Source organism: Myotis yumanensis, unplaced genomic scaffold (genome assembly GCF_028538775.1).
Source record: "Myotis yumanensis isolate MYYU_CA2020_CCGP unplaced genomic scaffold, mMyoYum1.0.hap1 SCAF_16, whole genome shotgun sequence".
Lineage (NCBI taxonomy): Eukaryota > Metazoa > Chordata > Mammalia > Chiroptera > Vespertilionidae > Myotis > Myotis yumanensis.
Window position 1 is genome coordinate 37998455 of NW_027223767.1, and position 13554 is coordinate 38012008.

Sequence of the window (13554 nt, forward strand, 5' to 3'; positions counted from 1 at the left end):
TCCACAACTGCCCTCTTATCTATCTCACCCATCACCCAGTGGCAGCATGCTGGCCAGGAAGAGGTTAAATCCAGACAGTACAGGAGGGTGGAGCCCTGTGGTATCCAGACTTCCCTCAGTGCTGGTAAAAGCCCAGAGTGTGGGCGTCCCCAGGGGTGGAGCTCTGAGCTATGGGGCTCCAACTTGTCCCACTGACAAACTCCCACAGGAAAGGCTTGTGTAAATAAGGATTTTTTTTTTTTTTTTTTGCTTCTCTTCTACAAATAAATTAAGAAACAAACTAGAAAATTGTCTGCACCCATGGCTGCCCTTGGGTGTGGGGTATGCCCTGTCCCCGCAGGGCTAAAAGGGTCCATCGTTCCCTCAAATCTCAGAGCAGTCCAGATCCAGGCTGGAGATGGAAGGGAGGTCGTGACCTCTTGGCAGGCTCACTTCGGCAGCTGCCCCAAACAGCCAGAGTGTCCCTGGGGCTCGTCCAGGCCTGGGTGCTGGCTGGGAGAGGAGCTGTCTGGCAGGTCTTGGCATGAAGAAGAAGGACTGCTGCAGGGCCTCTCAGGGGAGGGGTTAGCCAAGTAGGCATTCACCAGCTGCATGATCTCTTCCACCTAAGAAAGGGCAGAGGGCAGAATACAATAGTGGCGACTGGGTTCTCCTGTCTCACCCTCCACCCAGCCTCCTTACCAAGGCCTTACATGAGCTGCCCCACCAGCTTTCCTTCCTCATCATCGCTCTCTCACTCACAATGTGCCAGTCACACTTCCTTCTTTGTGCTCCTCTAATAAGATAAGTTAATTCTCAGCTCAGGGCCTTTGAAATTGCTGTTCCCTCTAACTGGAATGCTGTTCCCGTAGAACAGCGGTTCTCAACCTGTGGGTCTCGACCCCTTTGGGGGTCGAACGACCCTTTCACAGGGGTTGCCTAAGACCATCGGAAAACACATATATAATTACATATTGTTTTTGTGATTCATCACTATGCTTTAATTATGTCCAATTTGTAACAATGAAAATACATCCTGCATATCAGATACTTACATTACAATTCATAACAGCAGCAAAATTACAGTTATGAAGTAGCAACGAAAATCATTTTATGGTTGGGGGTCACCACAACATGAGGAACTGTAGTAAAGGGTCGCGGCATTAGGAAGGTTGAGAACCACTGCCGTAGAACTTCCTATGCCTAGTTTAGAGGCCACCTTCTCTGAGTATACTTTCCTGACCATCCTACATAATGCCATGGCCCCCTCCAGTCACACAGACCCTTTCCTTTGTAGCATCTGTCACTCTATTAAATAGTCCACACCCCTCTTTCCCACTCACCTGGGGACTCTGCAGGAGGAGCTGGCTCTCTCCCACCCTCAAGGCCAGGGTATGGGGCCCCATTAGCTGGCAGGCGGCCACATGACCATAGCTGACGCTGTGGATAGGCTCTGTCTCACCGGGTCGGGAGAGGGACATGGCCTTGGCTCCCAGGCCCAGGCATAGCTTCTGTGGAGCACCCCCACCAGGCTCCTGGGGACAGACAGGCAGAGTCAGGGTGCAAAGAGGGGACCCTGCGGCATTATTGGCATTATTTTTGGAGGGAAGAGATGGCTGAGAGCAGGAAGTTTCCCGGTCCCCCTATGAACCATAGTGAATGTGTGGAGGAGGGGCTAAAGCTCCAAAGATGTGGGGGCCCAAGGGCCAGTGACTCCTGGGGTCTGAGATGGAAAGTTGTGCTGGGTGTAGGGAGTGAAGTGGCCCACAGTGGGGGCCTCTGGCTCTGGGGCAAAGGTGTGGGGCTTGGGCCACCAGAGTCCCCTTCTCCCGTCTCCCCCTCACCGTGCTCAGCTCCAGAACTTCATACCGAGCAGCGCCGAACCCTGGACACTGCGCCGCCAGAGCCAGGTAGGCAGCCATGGCCTCAGCTCGGCCCATGCCACGGAGCCGCTTCCAGCCGCCCAGCACGGCAGCCGCCATGCCGGCGCCACCTCCTCCCTCTCGGACCACGCTTCCCGCCAGGCGGCCGGCCCCAATGCGCCGGGCCCGCTCCGCTTGCCTCTTGGCCAGGCCCGAGCTCCAGATTGCCCCGGCCAGCAGGGCGGCGGAGGGGGGAGGCCTGGGGATCGGGCGGGGAGGGTCTTCCCGCAGCGGGGTCGGGGGCGGCAGCAAGCGGTCCAGGCGCGGCAGGGGCGCCCTCGGGGAGAAGTCCCGGTGCAGGCTCTGCAGGCGCAGCGCCGCCAGGGCGCGCAGCGTGTCGTCGGGCGGGGGAGGCCGGCCGCGCAGCAGCAGGGCGTGAGCCTACGGGGAGGCACTGGCGTCAGGGAGGCAGCGGCGGCTGGACCATCGTGCCCACACCTCGGGGCGAGGAATCTGAGGTCAGGGTTCGAGTAAAGCCTCCCACAGGGTTGCCACAACGCCGACATGCGATGGATGGCCCAACAAGGGAGTTCAGGCTCGGGGTCTCTGGGGGGCGTCGATGCTAAACTCCTCACCTGCTCAAAGAGGAAAGGCAGCTCGTGTCCGTCCGGGGACAGCCCCTCGGGGCGCAGAGGTCCGTGCAGACGCAGGCACAGTCTCCAACCCGCGTCGGGCGAGTCTTCCAGCGCCGCGGCTTCCTCCGCCGCCAAACTGCGATGGAGAACCGGACGCTGAGCGAGGCAGCGGCAGCTCCCATCCCCCCAAGGGTTGGGGCGGGACGGGGCCGAGCTTGGGGAGGGGCTTTGGGAGCCGGGCCAGAGCCGAGAGGACCTCGGAGTTGAGCTTTGAACCTCCTCTGCAAACCGCTGGCGGACAGGGGTCCGTCTTAGAACCAGCGAACTTTACTATGCAGGACAAGGGGCAAGCGCTCATAAACGTTTGCCTAAGGCCTGACCTCAGTTTAGAGGAAGATGGGCTAACGGAGAGGTGGGCTGGGGCTGGACATTTACTTCTCAAACCTGGTGAGCACGTCGGCCATGAGAGTCCCCCCAGCCAGGGCTCGCTCCTGGGCCCCTCGCTGCTCGTACAGCGCGAAAGCGTTGCGGCTTCGGGCCAAGCCCAGCCTCCCCACCAGCTCCCGAGCAACCTGGAGGGGAGAGTCAGACCTCTCAGGGGTCTCGTCAGGTCTGCTGGAGGGGCTGATCCAACTGGAGGGGTCTTTCAGGTCTCAGTCCTGCCACACACACCCCTGATCCAAATGATGACTCTCAGACTCGGGGCAAACCTGGGGCCGGCGCCCCAGGAGAGCTGCGCATAGGAAGCTGGGGGGAAGGGCTGAAGTTGCAAGGCGTCTCTCTCTGGTCTTACCTCCGCCGCCGTGGTGTGGGAGTCTATGGCCACCGGGCAGGCACCAGCCCCCGGGCAGTGCACGGTGCACAGCAGCTCTTGCCGTCGGCTCAGCGCGGAAATCTCTGCGAGCGAGGGCACCAGCTCTCGGCCGCGTGTCCGGCCCAGCGCTCTGCGGATGAAGCGCGCATATTCCGCCAGCTCCGAGTCCGGGAGCGCCTGCTCCGTCCTGGGTTAGTGAGAACCCTCAGATCAGGGCTCCGAGGGCTTTCCTTCTCCCCTCCCTCTCACATTATTATTCTACAGTTTATCTCATCTCGTTGATTCCCTCCCCTCGAACTCTAAGTTCCATGAAGGCAGCGACAGGCTCCTCGGCATCTACCCCTGGTGCCCGGTATGGAGCTGAACGGCTTTCCAAGGCTCCCGGCGGCTCTCTCCGAACTGCCCCTCCCACTTCCCAAAGTCTCCCTGGTCCCTCTTCCGGTTGAAATCCAGCCGCTTTCCGCTTTCCAACCTAAAAGCCCGGGCGCTGGACTGCATCGGCCCCAAGGAAAAGCACCCTTTTGACTATTCCTCCGCCCAAAGGGGGCGCCTTTTTGCAATTCCTCCGCCTGCAAGTGAGAGGTGACCCTGTAATTCCCAGAAAGCCATTGTACATATCAGCAATCTGGAGCTCGGGCCTGACCTTGGGCAAATCCCTTCCCTCCTTCGGGTTTAAGTTCTTCATCTGCCAAACCCTTTCGGAAGGCCTGTCATCCTCCCCCAGCTCTATAGCTCCCTGCCTCGGCCTTGCCCCCCCACCCCCACCCCCCAGCCCTCTCACCTCTCCAGATGTCCCAGGAGATGCCCACGAACAGCTCCGCCGGGCCGGAAGGTACAACTCATGCAGGTGAGGAGCTGCCAGTACCGTAGGGCTGCGGGGTCTTGGGTAGCCGGGAGCCCGGGGGGGCCCGCGGGGCCCGAGGTCTGCTTAGCCAACTGCAGAAAGAGTTCGTCGCGAAGCGCGGGCAGGTCCCGGCAGGTCTGGAGTACACCCTGCATCAGGGGCCCGGGGCGCCGCGCCCCCTCCAGGGCCTGCAGCGCCAGGAACAGCCGGACCGCCTCCTCACGCAAGGGTGCGTAGCCAGGACCTGCAGGAGGGCGGGGGCGGGGGGACGGTTTGGAGAGGGGACACAGAGCTGAGCCCTGGGAGGAAAGCATGAACCAGGGGAGGTCGGAGGGAGTGTAAGGGGACAGAGGGTGGCAAGGAAGGGAGAGTACGAACGACAGGAAGAGTGAAGGGAAAGCAATGGTCCCCACAGAGCCAAACTCTCAACCCCTGCCTCCCAGGAATCTTCCCTTCTGCTAAAGCTGCACTTCCGGTTATTAAGGTAGAGGGATAGACAAAAGGACGTAGGTTCTGTAATTGGGCACAGAAAGCCATCACCATGGGCCAGAAAACAGGCTGGACTGGGAGTCAGAAAACCAGGGTTCTGCTCCCCACTCCCCTGACTCCTCTAGCTTTAGGACCGGGCCAGTCACTGATCCCATCTGGGGAGAAACAGCTGGATGAGGTGAGCATTCTCCCAAAGTGGTGGCTTTCCCACCACTTGTCAAGGTAGTATGGCATGGTCTCAAGGGCATAATAAAAGAATAGAAAACAGGGTAAAAACTCATGAAAGAACACCAGTAGTCAGAAAAAAAGGTCAGGGGACTCTTTCCCCCTCCCCATGTGGGAGTCTGGGCTTGTTTCTCAATAAATTTCCACCTTTGCTATTAAAAAAGGGGAAAAAAGGTCAAAGGGGGCCTATTTTGTGTGTGATGGCTTCCCACCCTGCCACCCTGCGTAACAGTCTGCTCAGCTTCTGGTTTCAGCTTCCTTCTTTAAAAAGTGGGGGGCTGGGTAGGTCCCCTGAGGACTCCTAGGTCTCGGGTGAGGCATTCAGATCCCCCATCCAAGGGACTGGGCCGCTGGCACCACTCACCTGGGGCGCTGACTCCATAGGGCAGGGGCAGAAGTGGGGCATACAGGGCCCCACTGGTGTGCCTCAGAATAGGGTTCCGGCGGTAAATGAGGGCCACGGCCTCTGGATCCCCGCAACTCTCCTAGAGGCCAAGGAAAGGGTCATGGCGATGGAGAAGGGGGCCCCCCATGAATCCAGAAAGCTGCTGGGCCCATCACCCTCCTCTTTCTCAACGGAGTCCCCCCCTCCTACCTGAATGTCCCTGAGCAGCAGCTGGGTGGGGGTCTCCAGCGGCGCCTTGGAGGCGATCACTTCTCGCAGCGCCACCCCCCAGCGCTCAGCTTCGGCCTGACGCGGGGAGCAGAGCCGGACACTATGCTTCCGGCCAGACACGGTCACTAACCACAGACCTGCGGGAGAGAGAGGCCGCGGAGGGCCATCAGGGCCAGCTGGGGCCACTACCCGGGGAGGTAGGGGAATTCTCACAAGGGCTCACCCGTCTCCTTGGGCCTGCGCTCCGGGCCGGTCACTGAGCACAGGCTGGTGAGCACGAGGCTCCCCAAGCGCCGCGCCCCCTTCCCGCTGCTGCTGAACTGGTCCAGGGAGTCTCGGGTGAGCACGAACCAGGCCCGGCGCGGGGGCAACCAGGGCCGAGGCCCTCGTCCGCGGGGCTCGCGGTACAACCAACCTGGGGGGAGGGGACCAGCAGGCGAAGACATTATCCCCAGGAGTCTGGGGACTGAGGGGCACCCATAACGCCTGAGGTGGGTCCTCACCTTTCACCACAACATCCGCGTCGTCCTCCAGCGGCCCCTTCTCCGGGATGAGGCTGCGCGTCTCCTCCCAGCTCTGCAGCCTGGGCCAGAGGGGAGGAAGGGTTGGGCGAGGCTGCCGGTCCTGCACCGCGCCTCCAGGGGGCTCCTCAATAGGGGTTCCCCAGACAGCAAGGGGTGCGGAGCCGGGCACCCCTCCCCCAGGCTGTGGGAACTGCTGGGCCGGTCTGACTTCTCACCAAAAATAGCCCGGACCCCCCCTTCCTCCCGGCGCCCCCAGCCGGACCGCCCCCTCGGGACCCCAGCCAAACCACAGCGTCCGGCGTAAGGACTCTCCCTTATTGCACAATCGCGAGAGGGAAGGCGGCGACGATGGGGGTCCTGGGGACCGGCTGGGGTCTCCCGACCGCGGGATGCAGGGGAGGTGCTCACCTGTCTGAGATCGGCCCGCTCCTCACCGGCTGAGTCAGCGTCACGTCCAAGGGGCCCTGGGGAAAGAGGCTCAGGATCAGAGTCCTCCTCTCGGGATGCGCAAGGCTCGGCCCCTGGACGGTGCTGCTCAGGGGACTGAAGAACCCAGGAGCGGTCCTGGCTGGGATGGAGCTTCTGAAACCGCGGGGCTCGCCCCTCCCACCGGTGTCTACAGCACAGCTGGAGCTAAAAGGCCTTGTCGGGGTTACACTTCAAAGATGCAAGCAGGGGTTTGGTGGGGTAAAGAGAGCCCTGGACAGGGAGTCAGGAGACCTGGGTTCTGATACCAAGCCTAGCACTAACTGCCCAGGGATGTAAGAGAGGAATCTTGAAGTCCCCTTCCGTCTTTGGGCCTTAGCTTCCCGATCTTTGAAAAGGGAGAGGTGGATGGAATCTCTTTTTGCTCTGGCAGGTTCCAAGTCACCCCCTCCCCCTCATTTTCCCTTGTTGGCTGGGGGGAGGGGGGGGCGGCAGGAAGTGGGCGCAGAGGTGAATGAAGGGAAGAGGGTCCCTTCAGTATAGGGCTTTCATGCCCTCCCACAGACACCACTGAGACTCAATGTCATCAGAGACCCTATCCCTTCGCTGGGCTCAGGAAGGGCTGGCCAGGCTGAGGAATGGTACACACTCTCAGGGGGAGATGCCATAGGAGATTTTGCGCCTCCCCCACCCCCCACCCCTTATGCCTTTGAACTTCAACTGTAGACTGGGGTCTGAGAGAGGCCACAAACCCATCCAGGAGCCAGGTCAGGCAGGAGCTGTTCCATCGTCCCATTGCGAGAAGACTGCTAAAGCCAAGAGGGGAAGGTGGGGGGGGGGGGGCGGGCCAGGGACACCTGTCCCCAAGCTCCCGGGAGGGGGGTGGAGGTGGAGCGCCAGGGAAGCAATGGCCTGACTCACAGAGCCGACCCTGCCCGGCCTAGAAGCTTGGGGACGCCTGGGTCCTGTGTGTTCCTAAGGCAGGAAGATCCACCCGATTTCTGGAGGGTCTGAAAGGGGCTCCTGGCCACCCCACCACAGAGGGCAGGTGCTGACCACTTAGACCAATTCCCCTAATCGCAGTCCTGTTTCCCTCCCCCCCACCCCCCTCTATATTTATCCGACCTCCGCCTCCGCCAGGTGCTGGCGCCGGCCCTGGCGGCGGCGCAGCCCGCCCCACCCGGGCACGGAGCCACCGGGCCTGCTGGGGACCCCTGAGCGGGGGATGGGAGCCTGACCCAGGCCATTGCACTGGGAAGTCTGGTTGCCAGTCTGCGGGGGAATCAGAGAGGGGACGTCAGGGGAAGGAGGTCTCCCACACCAGTGGTGCCTCAGTTTCCCCACGAAGAGATGCGACAGAATCTGGGAGACGGCTGTTCCTCACCATCCCCTCCGGGTTCCCAAGAAGGCTCACCAGGGCGGGCCGAGGGTTCTGTCCTGAGGTTAATGACGAAGGGTCCTCGAAGAGTTCTGGCCCCCAGTTCCCTCTCCGGGGGTCCCCGCCACGGACCCTAATCTGAGGAGGCGGTCACCCCTTGCCCAGGTCCCCGAGGTGGGAGCTCCCGCATCTAGGCCCAGCGCTTTCGACCTCAGAGCGCAGGGGACCCAGGCGTCCGAGCCGCCCAGCCGGCCTCTCCACATTCCTCGGCGCTGGCGGAGGCGGAAGGAGATGGGATGGGACGCGGGCCCGGCGGGGAAGGGAGAGGCAGGGCCAGGTCGGGCCACGCGTGACGCCTGCCTCAGGGCCCCAGCAGGTGGACAGCACCCAGCGCGAGGCCCACAGGCACATCCAAGTCGGCAGGCTCCCGGGGACTCCTGACCCCTAGGCAAAATCCTCTCCCACGCCAGCCTGTCCGAAGCGCGCTGTTTGGCTGGAGTCTGGAGCAGGACCCGGCGTGACGGCCGGCGGTAGGGAGAGGGATTGAGACCAGGCTTCAAACCCCCAGGACTTACCCTCCCGCCGCCCGCTGGACTTGGGGTCCGTAGTTCAAAGGTCTCCTCGTCCTCGTCCTCGTCTCCGTCCCCGCTAAGCTCGCCGTCCCCGTAGTCCCGGTGCAGAAGAGTAAAGCCTCGACGGCAGCAGAGGAGCCACCACAATCCCCCGGGGAGAGGCATCCGGGCGAGCAGCCGGGGGATGGGAGAGCCGGCAGCCGGCGGCCGAGCTGCAGGGGGTCGTAAAACTGGCGGTGTTCCGACCCGAACCGGGGGAAAGATGAGGCGGGTGGAGGGGAAGGGAGAAGGGAACCGGGAGGAGGCAGTGTCTGGCGCCGGGGTACAAGGGGCTGTTAGCTAGAGCCTGCGGGGGGCTCAGTGTCTGGGCCCCCGAAGGGGGAGGGGGAAAAGCGTCCAGAACCCAGGGGGAAAGATGGAGCAATGTCCGGAGCTGGGAAGTAGTGTCCGTTGTAGTGTCCAGCCCTGTGGGGGGCAGTGTCCGGTGCAGAGTCCAAGGTGGGCAGCTGTCCAAGCTCCAGAGAGGGTCGTGTCCGGTAGAGCGTCCGGTGGCCGGGGCTCGGGCCGCGCGCGCTGCGCTCCCTGCAGCCCGGGGACTGGCGCGCTAGGGGCGCGAGCACAGCGCCGGGACCCGCCTCCCAAGTCCCCTCCCCTTCGCCCCCCCCGCCCCCCGGCTCCTCCAATCCCCCCCTCTTTCTCTCCTCCCTTCTTTACAGGGCAGGGTCCAATTTTCGTCACAGCCTCCTCTGCCCAATCCCTGCGCCTGGCGCCGGGCGCGGCCACCAATCAAGCTACGGAAACGGCGGCGGGTTGCATCACGTGCCTCTGGCTTGTTGACAGTGGGGCGGGGCCAGGGACTCGGGAGGAGGGGGCAGTGCGATGTGAGTGCAGCCTCGTCTCTGAGGTCGGACCGAGGGCTGGTGACGTCACGGAAGCCCGCCTGCAAGCTCTCGTTTTAACTCTTGGCTCCCCAGCCTACACATTAAAACCCTCCCGAGAGCAGCGTTGGAGAACGGCGGGCAAAGGGCACCGAGGGAGGTCCGACTGCTGGCCTCTGACCCCTGCCTGGTCTCAGGGTCCCCGAGAAAGGGAAGAGCCTTAGCTACCTGCCCGGGGCACCGCACGGGCGATGGCCCTCCGCCCTGAATGAGGGCCAGCTCCTCCACATGAGTCACCTCCTTTTTGAAGTGCAGGCCGAGGCCGGAAATAAAATCCGCTTTAGAGTGCAAAGCTCAGCGAACTCCTGTGGGGACAGTGACTTGGGGTTCTAGGGAATGCTGTTGTATTCGGACGGCGTGGAGGCCTCTGGGGTGCATTCTGCTGATTGGTGTAGGAAGGGGTTAACCGAGGCGCTAGGCGGGCGGGGCGGGGCCGCGGACCGGGCGGGGGGCCAGGGCCTCTGCGGGCGCGCGCGTGCGTTGCTGACTCAGCGGCGATTCCCGCGGTCTCCGGTGGAGGGTTCCAGGTTGCCCCCCTGGGGCTGGGGTGTGGGGCCTTTGGAGGGTCGGCGCCATCTCCGCGCCTTCCGAGGTTCACGGCCCCTGGAGGCCGACGTTCCATCTCTGCCGCCGGAGGCTCCGGGAAGGAAGGCTTAGTCCGCGCTGGGCGGGGCGGGCGGGGAGGGCGGGGCGGGGCAGGGGCGTCCGGCCAGCGCAGACCTGGAGACCACCCTGCCCCGCCACGCCACGCCCTTCCTGCCCCGGGCCCCCAGGCTGCTGGCTGAAGTGGTCCCGGCAGCTTTGCTGACCGGATATTAAAGTGCGGAGAGTTGTCGCTCCTGAACACCATCCTGCCTGTCGTGATTGTGTAAGACAAAGACCAAGGGAATCAATGCGACGGTCCCTGCAGGTCACCCGGGCCTTGCCCTGGCCGGAGAGGAGCGTGGTCTGCACTGGGGTTCCCGAGGGATGGAGACACCACACCATAGGTGCTCTTCCCGGTCTGGAGCCCAGGCTCTTGCAGCAGCTGGAAGTTCTCTCCGATGTCTAACCTCTCTCCCCGGCAACCTCGGTGCATTAGACGAGAACCACAGTCACCTCCCCCCGCCCCCCACGCCCAGGATAATGACTCTGGAAATTTGCAAATTGGGATTTTCTCCTTGGTTTTTCTCCAAGGTGAAAAACTTCGACTCAACTTTTTGCCCCCCCCCCCCCCCGCTTTTCACCACAGAATTTTATAGAAGAAACTATAAAATGGTCATCTAATCCAAAAGCCCACCCAAAACGGGAATCTCTGCCCCGTCCCTATCCGCACACCAACACACAGGCACACACAGCCCCCGGCAGACTCAGCCGGAACATTCCAGGGGCCGGGAACTCGGTACTGGCTAAGGCGGCCATTATTGGATAGCACTCGGGTTGTTCGAAAGCTCTTCTCCACGGCATTTCCAGAGGAACCCCGCCCTCCTCGCCTGGCAGCGTTCCCACCCCACCTCTGTTGGCAGCGCGCGGGTGAAGGTGGAGGAGGTGTCATGCTGGAGCTCCCACCCCCACCCAGGCTCTCAGCCTTCCACTTAGCGCCCCGCGCCTAGAGGCGGAGAGGGAGGGCGGGCGGTGCGGGACCCGCGGCTCTGCCCTGCTACAAATCACTTTCAGGTCAGTGACTCAAAAATAGTAACATTCATTGGGCTGCATCTCAGGTCCATGTTACCCGTTTAATGTGGCAGAGTCCGGAAGCAATTCCTTTAGGTCCCTACCTCTTTTTCAGTATCCCCCACCCCACTCCCCTTTCCCAGGCACCTCCCAGATGCGCTTCCTCAGCTCGCCCCCTCCTCCGGACGCGCAGCCCTAGTGGTCCCAATAGGAAGCACTGTGGGTCTCGGTGGGAGCCGAGCAGGAAGGAAGGCCGGGCCGCCGGGGGCAGCGGCCGCGGGGGCGAGGCACGGAGCTGCAGCTCCCACCCCGGAGCAGCCTCCGCAGGTCCTGGCGGAAGCGCAGGCCCAGAAAGGCGTAGAGCACGGGGTTGAGGCCGCAGCGCGCGAGAGCCAAGCCCCCGGTCACCAGCAGGGCCAGGTCCTTGCGCTTACTCGCCGGGCAACTCCGCTCGCGCGCGGCCAGGAGGTCGGCCGTGTCCAGCAGCAGGGCCAGGCTGTAAGGAAGCTGCAGCACCACGAAGGCCGCCACCAGGGCCACCACCACGCGCAGCGCGCGCCGGCGCTCCGGCCCCCTGGCGGCCAGCAGCGTGCGGCCCAGCAGCGCGTAGCAGGCTGCCATGACGCCCAGCGGCAGCGCGAAGCCCAGGGCCACCTGCGCCACCGCGCTCGCCCCCTTCACGGTCTGCGCGAGGCCCTCGGGGAAGATGAGACGGCAGCGTCGCTGCCCTTCCCGCTGTCCGTCTTGGCTGAAAAGAAGAGCAGGCAGTGCCAGGAGCAGCGACAGCAGCCACACGATGACTGAGACCAAATGTGCTCTGCCGGGCCCCGAGGGCCTCGGTCCAGCCGGGAGGGCCCGCGTAATGGCCAAGTAGCGGTCGGCGCTAATGCAGGCCAGGAAGAGGAAGCCTGCATGGAAGGAGGCCGAGTAGAGGCCCGAGATGGCACGGCAGGTGGCACTTCCCAGACTCCAGCCCTGCAGAGCCCCCGCTGCGGCAAAGGGCAGGGTCAGGGCCAGCAGAAGGTCTGCCAGGGCCAGCTGCAGCAGGTGGGCGCAGGTGGGTGAGCGGGCGGCGTTTCGGGCTGCCAGGTGGGTAGCCAGGACCAGGCCGTTGCCTGCCAGACCCAGGGCAGCCACCGTCAGGGAGATACTGGATTGGAAGGCGCGACTGAAGGCCTGGACATCCGCCTTGTAGCAAAGCTCTGGCAGAGGCTCAGCTGAGTAGGCCTCCTCATCGTCTCCAGAATATGGGCCCCAGGAGACCTGGGGAGGTCAAAATGAGACAAGAGACCCTATGAGTCCTTATCTTCCCATTCACACAAAACAGGCTTTGGCTTTCCTTGCACCCCCCTTGCCTCTGCATCCAGCTTTCTGGGTGACCTTGAGCAAGCCACTTGCTCTTTCTGGATCTCAGTTGCCTAATATGTAGTAGGGTTGTTTGAAATAGGAAGATAATGGATGTGAAGCATCTGTGCTCTTCATAGGCCAAGGGTTTGTATTATTAATAAACCTGGGAGCTTCAGTTCCGCTTGCAGCGCCCTCGCCTGGAAGTACTCGCACACGCAGGGTTTGGCTCAGACCCCGTGGCCAGACTCTAGACTCCGTCTCCTTTCCCTTTTCCCCTCCCCAAAGCCCACCCCTACCGCCAGTGCACTGACAAACTCATGACAAGCGGGTCTCAAGAATTGGGGCTCAGGTCTGCCGTTGCACCTTGGACCTCTACGTTCAGCTCACTCTTCCCTTCAGCCCGAGTCCTGTCCCCAACCCCAGCCTCACATCACCAGCCCCGTTTATCTGGAGGCCCCTGATCCCACATGGCTCCAGGAAACCTGTATAGGTCAGAGCCTGGGGGAGGCCTGTCGCCAGGTGTGAAATCCCATGCCTTCACCTTACCCTCCCTCTCTGTAATCCTTCCTCCCCCCTTCCCCCACTCCCACCTGCTCTGTGGGCTCGGTCCCCATCTCTGGCTACGCGGGTTTCTGAGGTAAAGCCACCGGGGAGAGAAGTTAAACTAGTGGGACAGGAAGGAAGGGGCGGGGACAGCGGCCACGAGGGTGGTGGGTGTTAGGGTCTGTGAGCCCTCTCTAACCAACTTACCCATTCCACTCCCTAAAAAACAATTTCCCTACCAGTAGAAAGAGAATGGGTTTTAGAATATCTCATTTGCTAGCTACCTGTGTGATGGTGTTTTTTTTGTGTGTGTGTGTGTGTGTGTGTGTGTGTGTGTGTATGTTTTTTTTTTAACCTCTCTGAGCCTCAGGTTTTTTATCTGCAAAATAGAGTAAAATAAAAATGCTGAATTCACAGGATAATGAGGATGCCTAGTAAGGGTGCTTGCAACATCCTTTGCCTTCGGAAAATGTTAAAATCTTTTACATACTCTTCTCCCCATATCCAGCCCCCCGCCCCCCTTGGATTTTTCACGACCTTCCTTCCCCCTCCCCTGCGACCACAGCCACTGCCAGCCTCAGGTTATTCAGGGTATTTCCCGATGCCTGGAGGCTCTCTACCCCCGCCCTTCACAGCGAGGCTGAGGCGCGCGCTTGCGCGGAGTCCGGGAAAGCAGCGCTCGTTAGGAGAGAGAGGCTGGGGAAGGGGG

At 62.0% G+C, this 13554-nt stretch overlaps 2 protein-coding genes across 4 annotated transcripts; both read right to left on the reverse strand.

The window, feature by feature from the left end:
* Positions 1–11: 11 nt before the first annotated feature.
* PLEKHH3 (pleckstrin homology, MyTH4 and FERM domain containing H3) lies at positions 12–8941 on the reverse strand. 3 transcript variants are annotated; one of them, XM_070394225.1, is made up of 13 exons: positions 8368–8941; positions 6397–6452; positions 5968–6047; positions 5688–5879; positions 5444–5601; positions 5213–5333; positions 4072–4378; positions 3270–3477; positions 2921–3048; positions 2477–2612; positions 1824–2282; positions 1323–1514; positions 12–605 (listed from the first exon to the last, which is right to left on the reverse strand). In XM_070394225.1, the coding sequence occupies exons 1-13, from the start codon at positions 8527–8529 to the stop codon at positions 429–431; spliced, it is 2376 nt and encodes a 791-aa protein (XP_070250326.1). In that variant the 5' UTR covers positions 8530–8941; the 3' UTR covers positions 12–428. The 3 variants fall into 3 exon arrangements, with proteins under 3 accessions (XP_070250326.1, XP_070250325.1, XP_070250327.1); XM_070394224.1 differs by having other exon boundaries at positions 2912–3048; XM_070394226.1 differs by lacking the exon at positions 1824–2282 and having other exon boundaries at positions 2912–3048.
* A 2079-nt stretch (positions 8942–11020) lies between these two features.
* On the reverse strand, positions 11021–12916 carry CCR10 (C-C motif chemokine receptor 10). The gene is made up of 2 exons (XM_070394250.1): positions 12893–12916; positions 11021–12218 (listed from the first exon to the last, which is right to left on the reverse strand). The coding sequence occupies exons 1-2, from the start codon at positions 12914–12916 to the stop codon at positions 11151–11153; spliced, it is 1092 nt and encodes a 363-aa protein (XP_070250351.1). The 3' UTR covers positions 11021–11150.
* Positions 12917–13554: the final 638 nt, after the last annotated feature.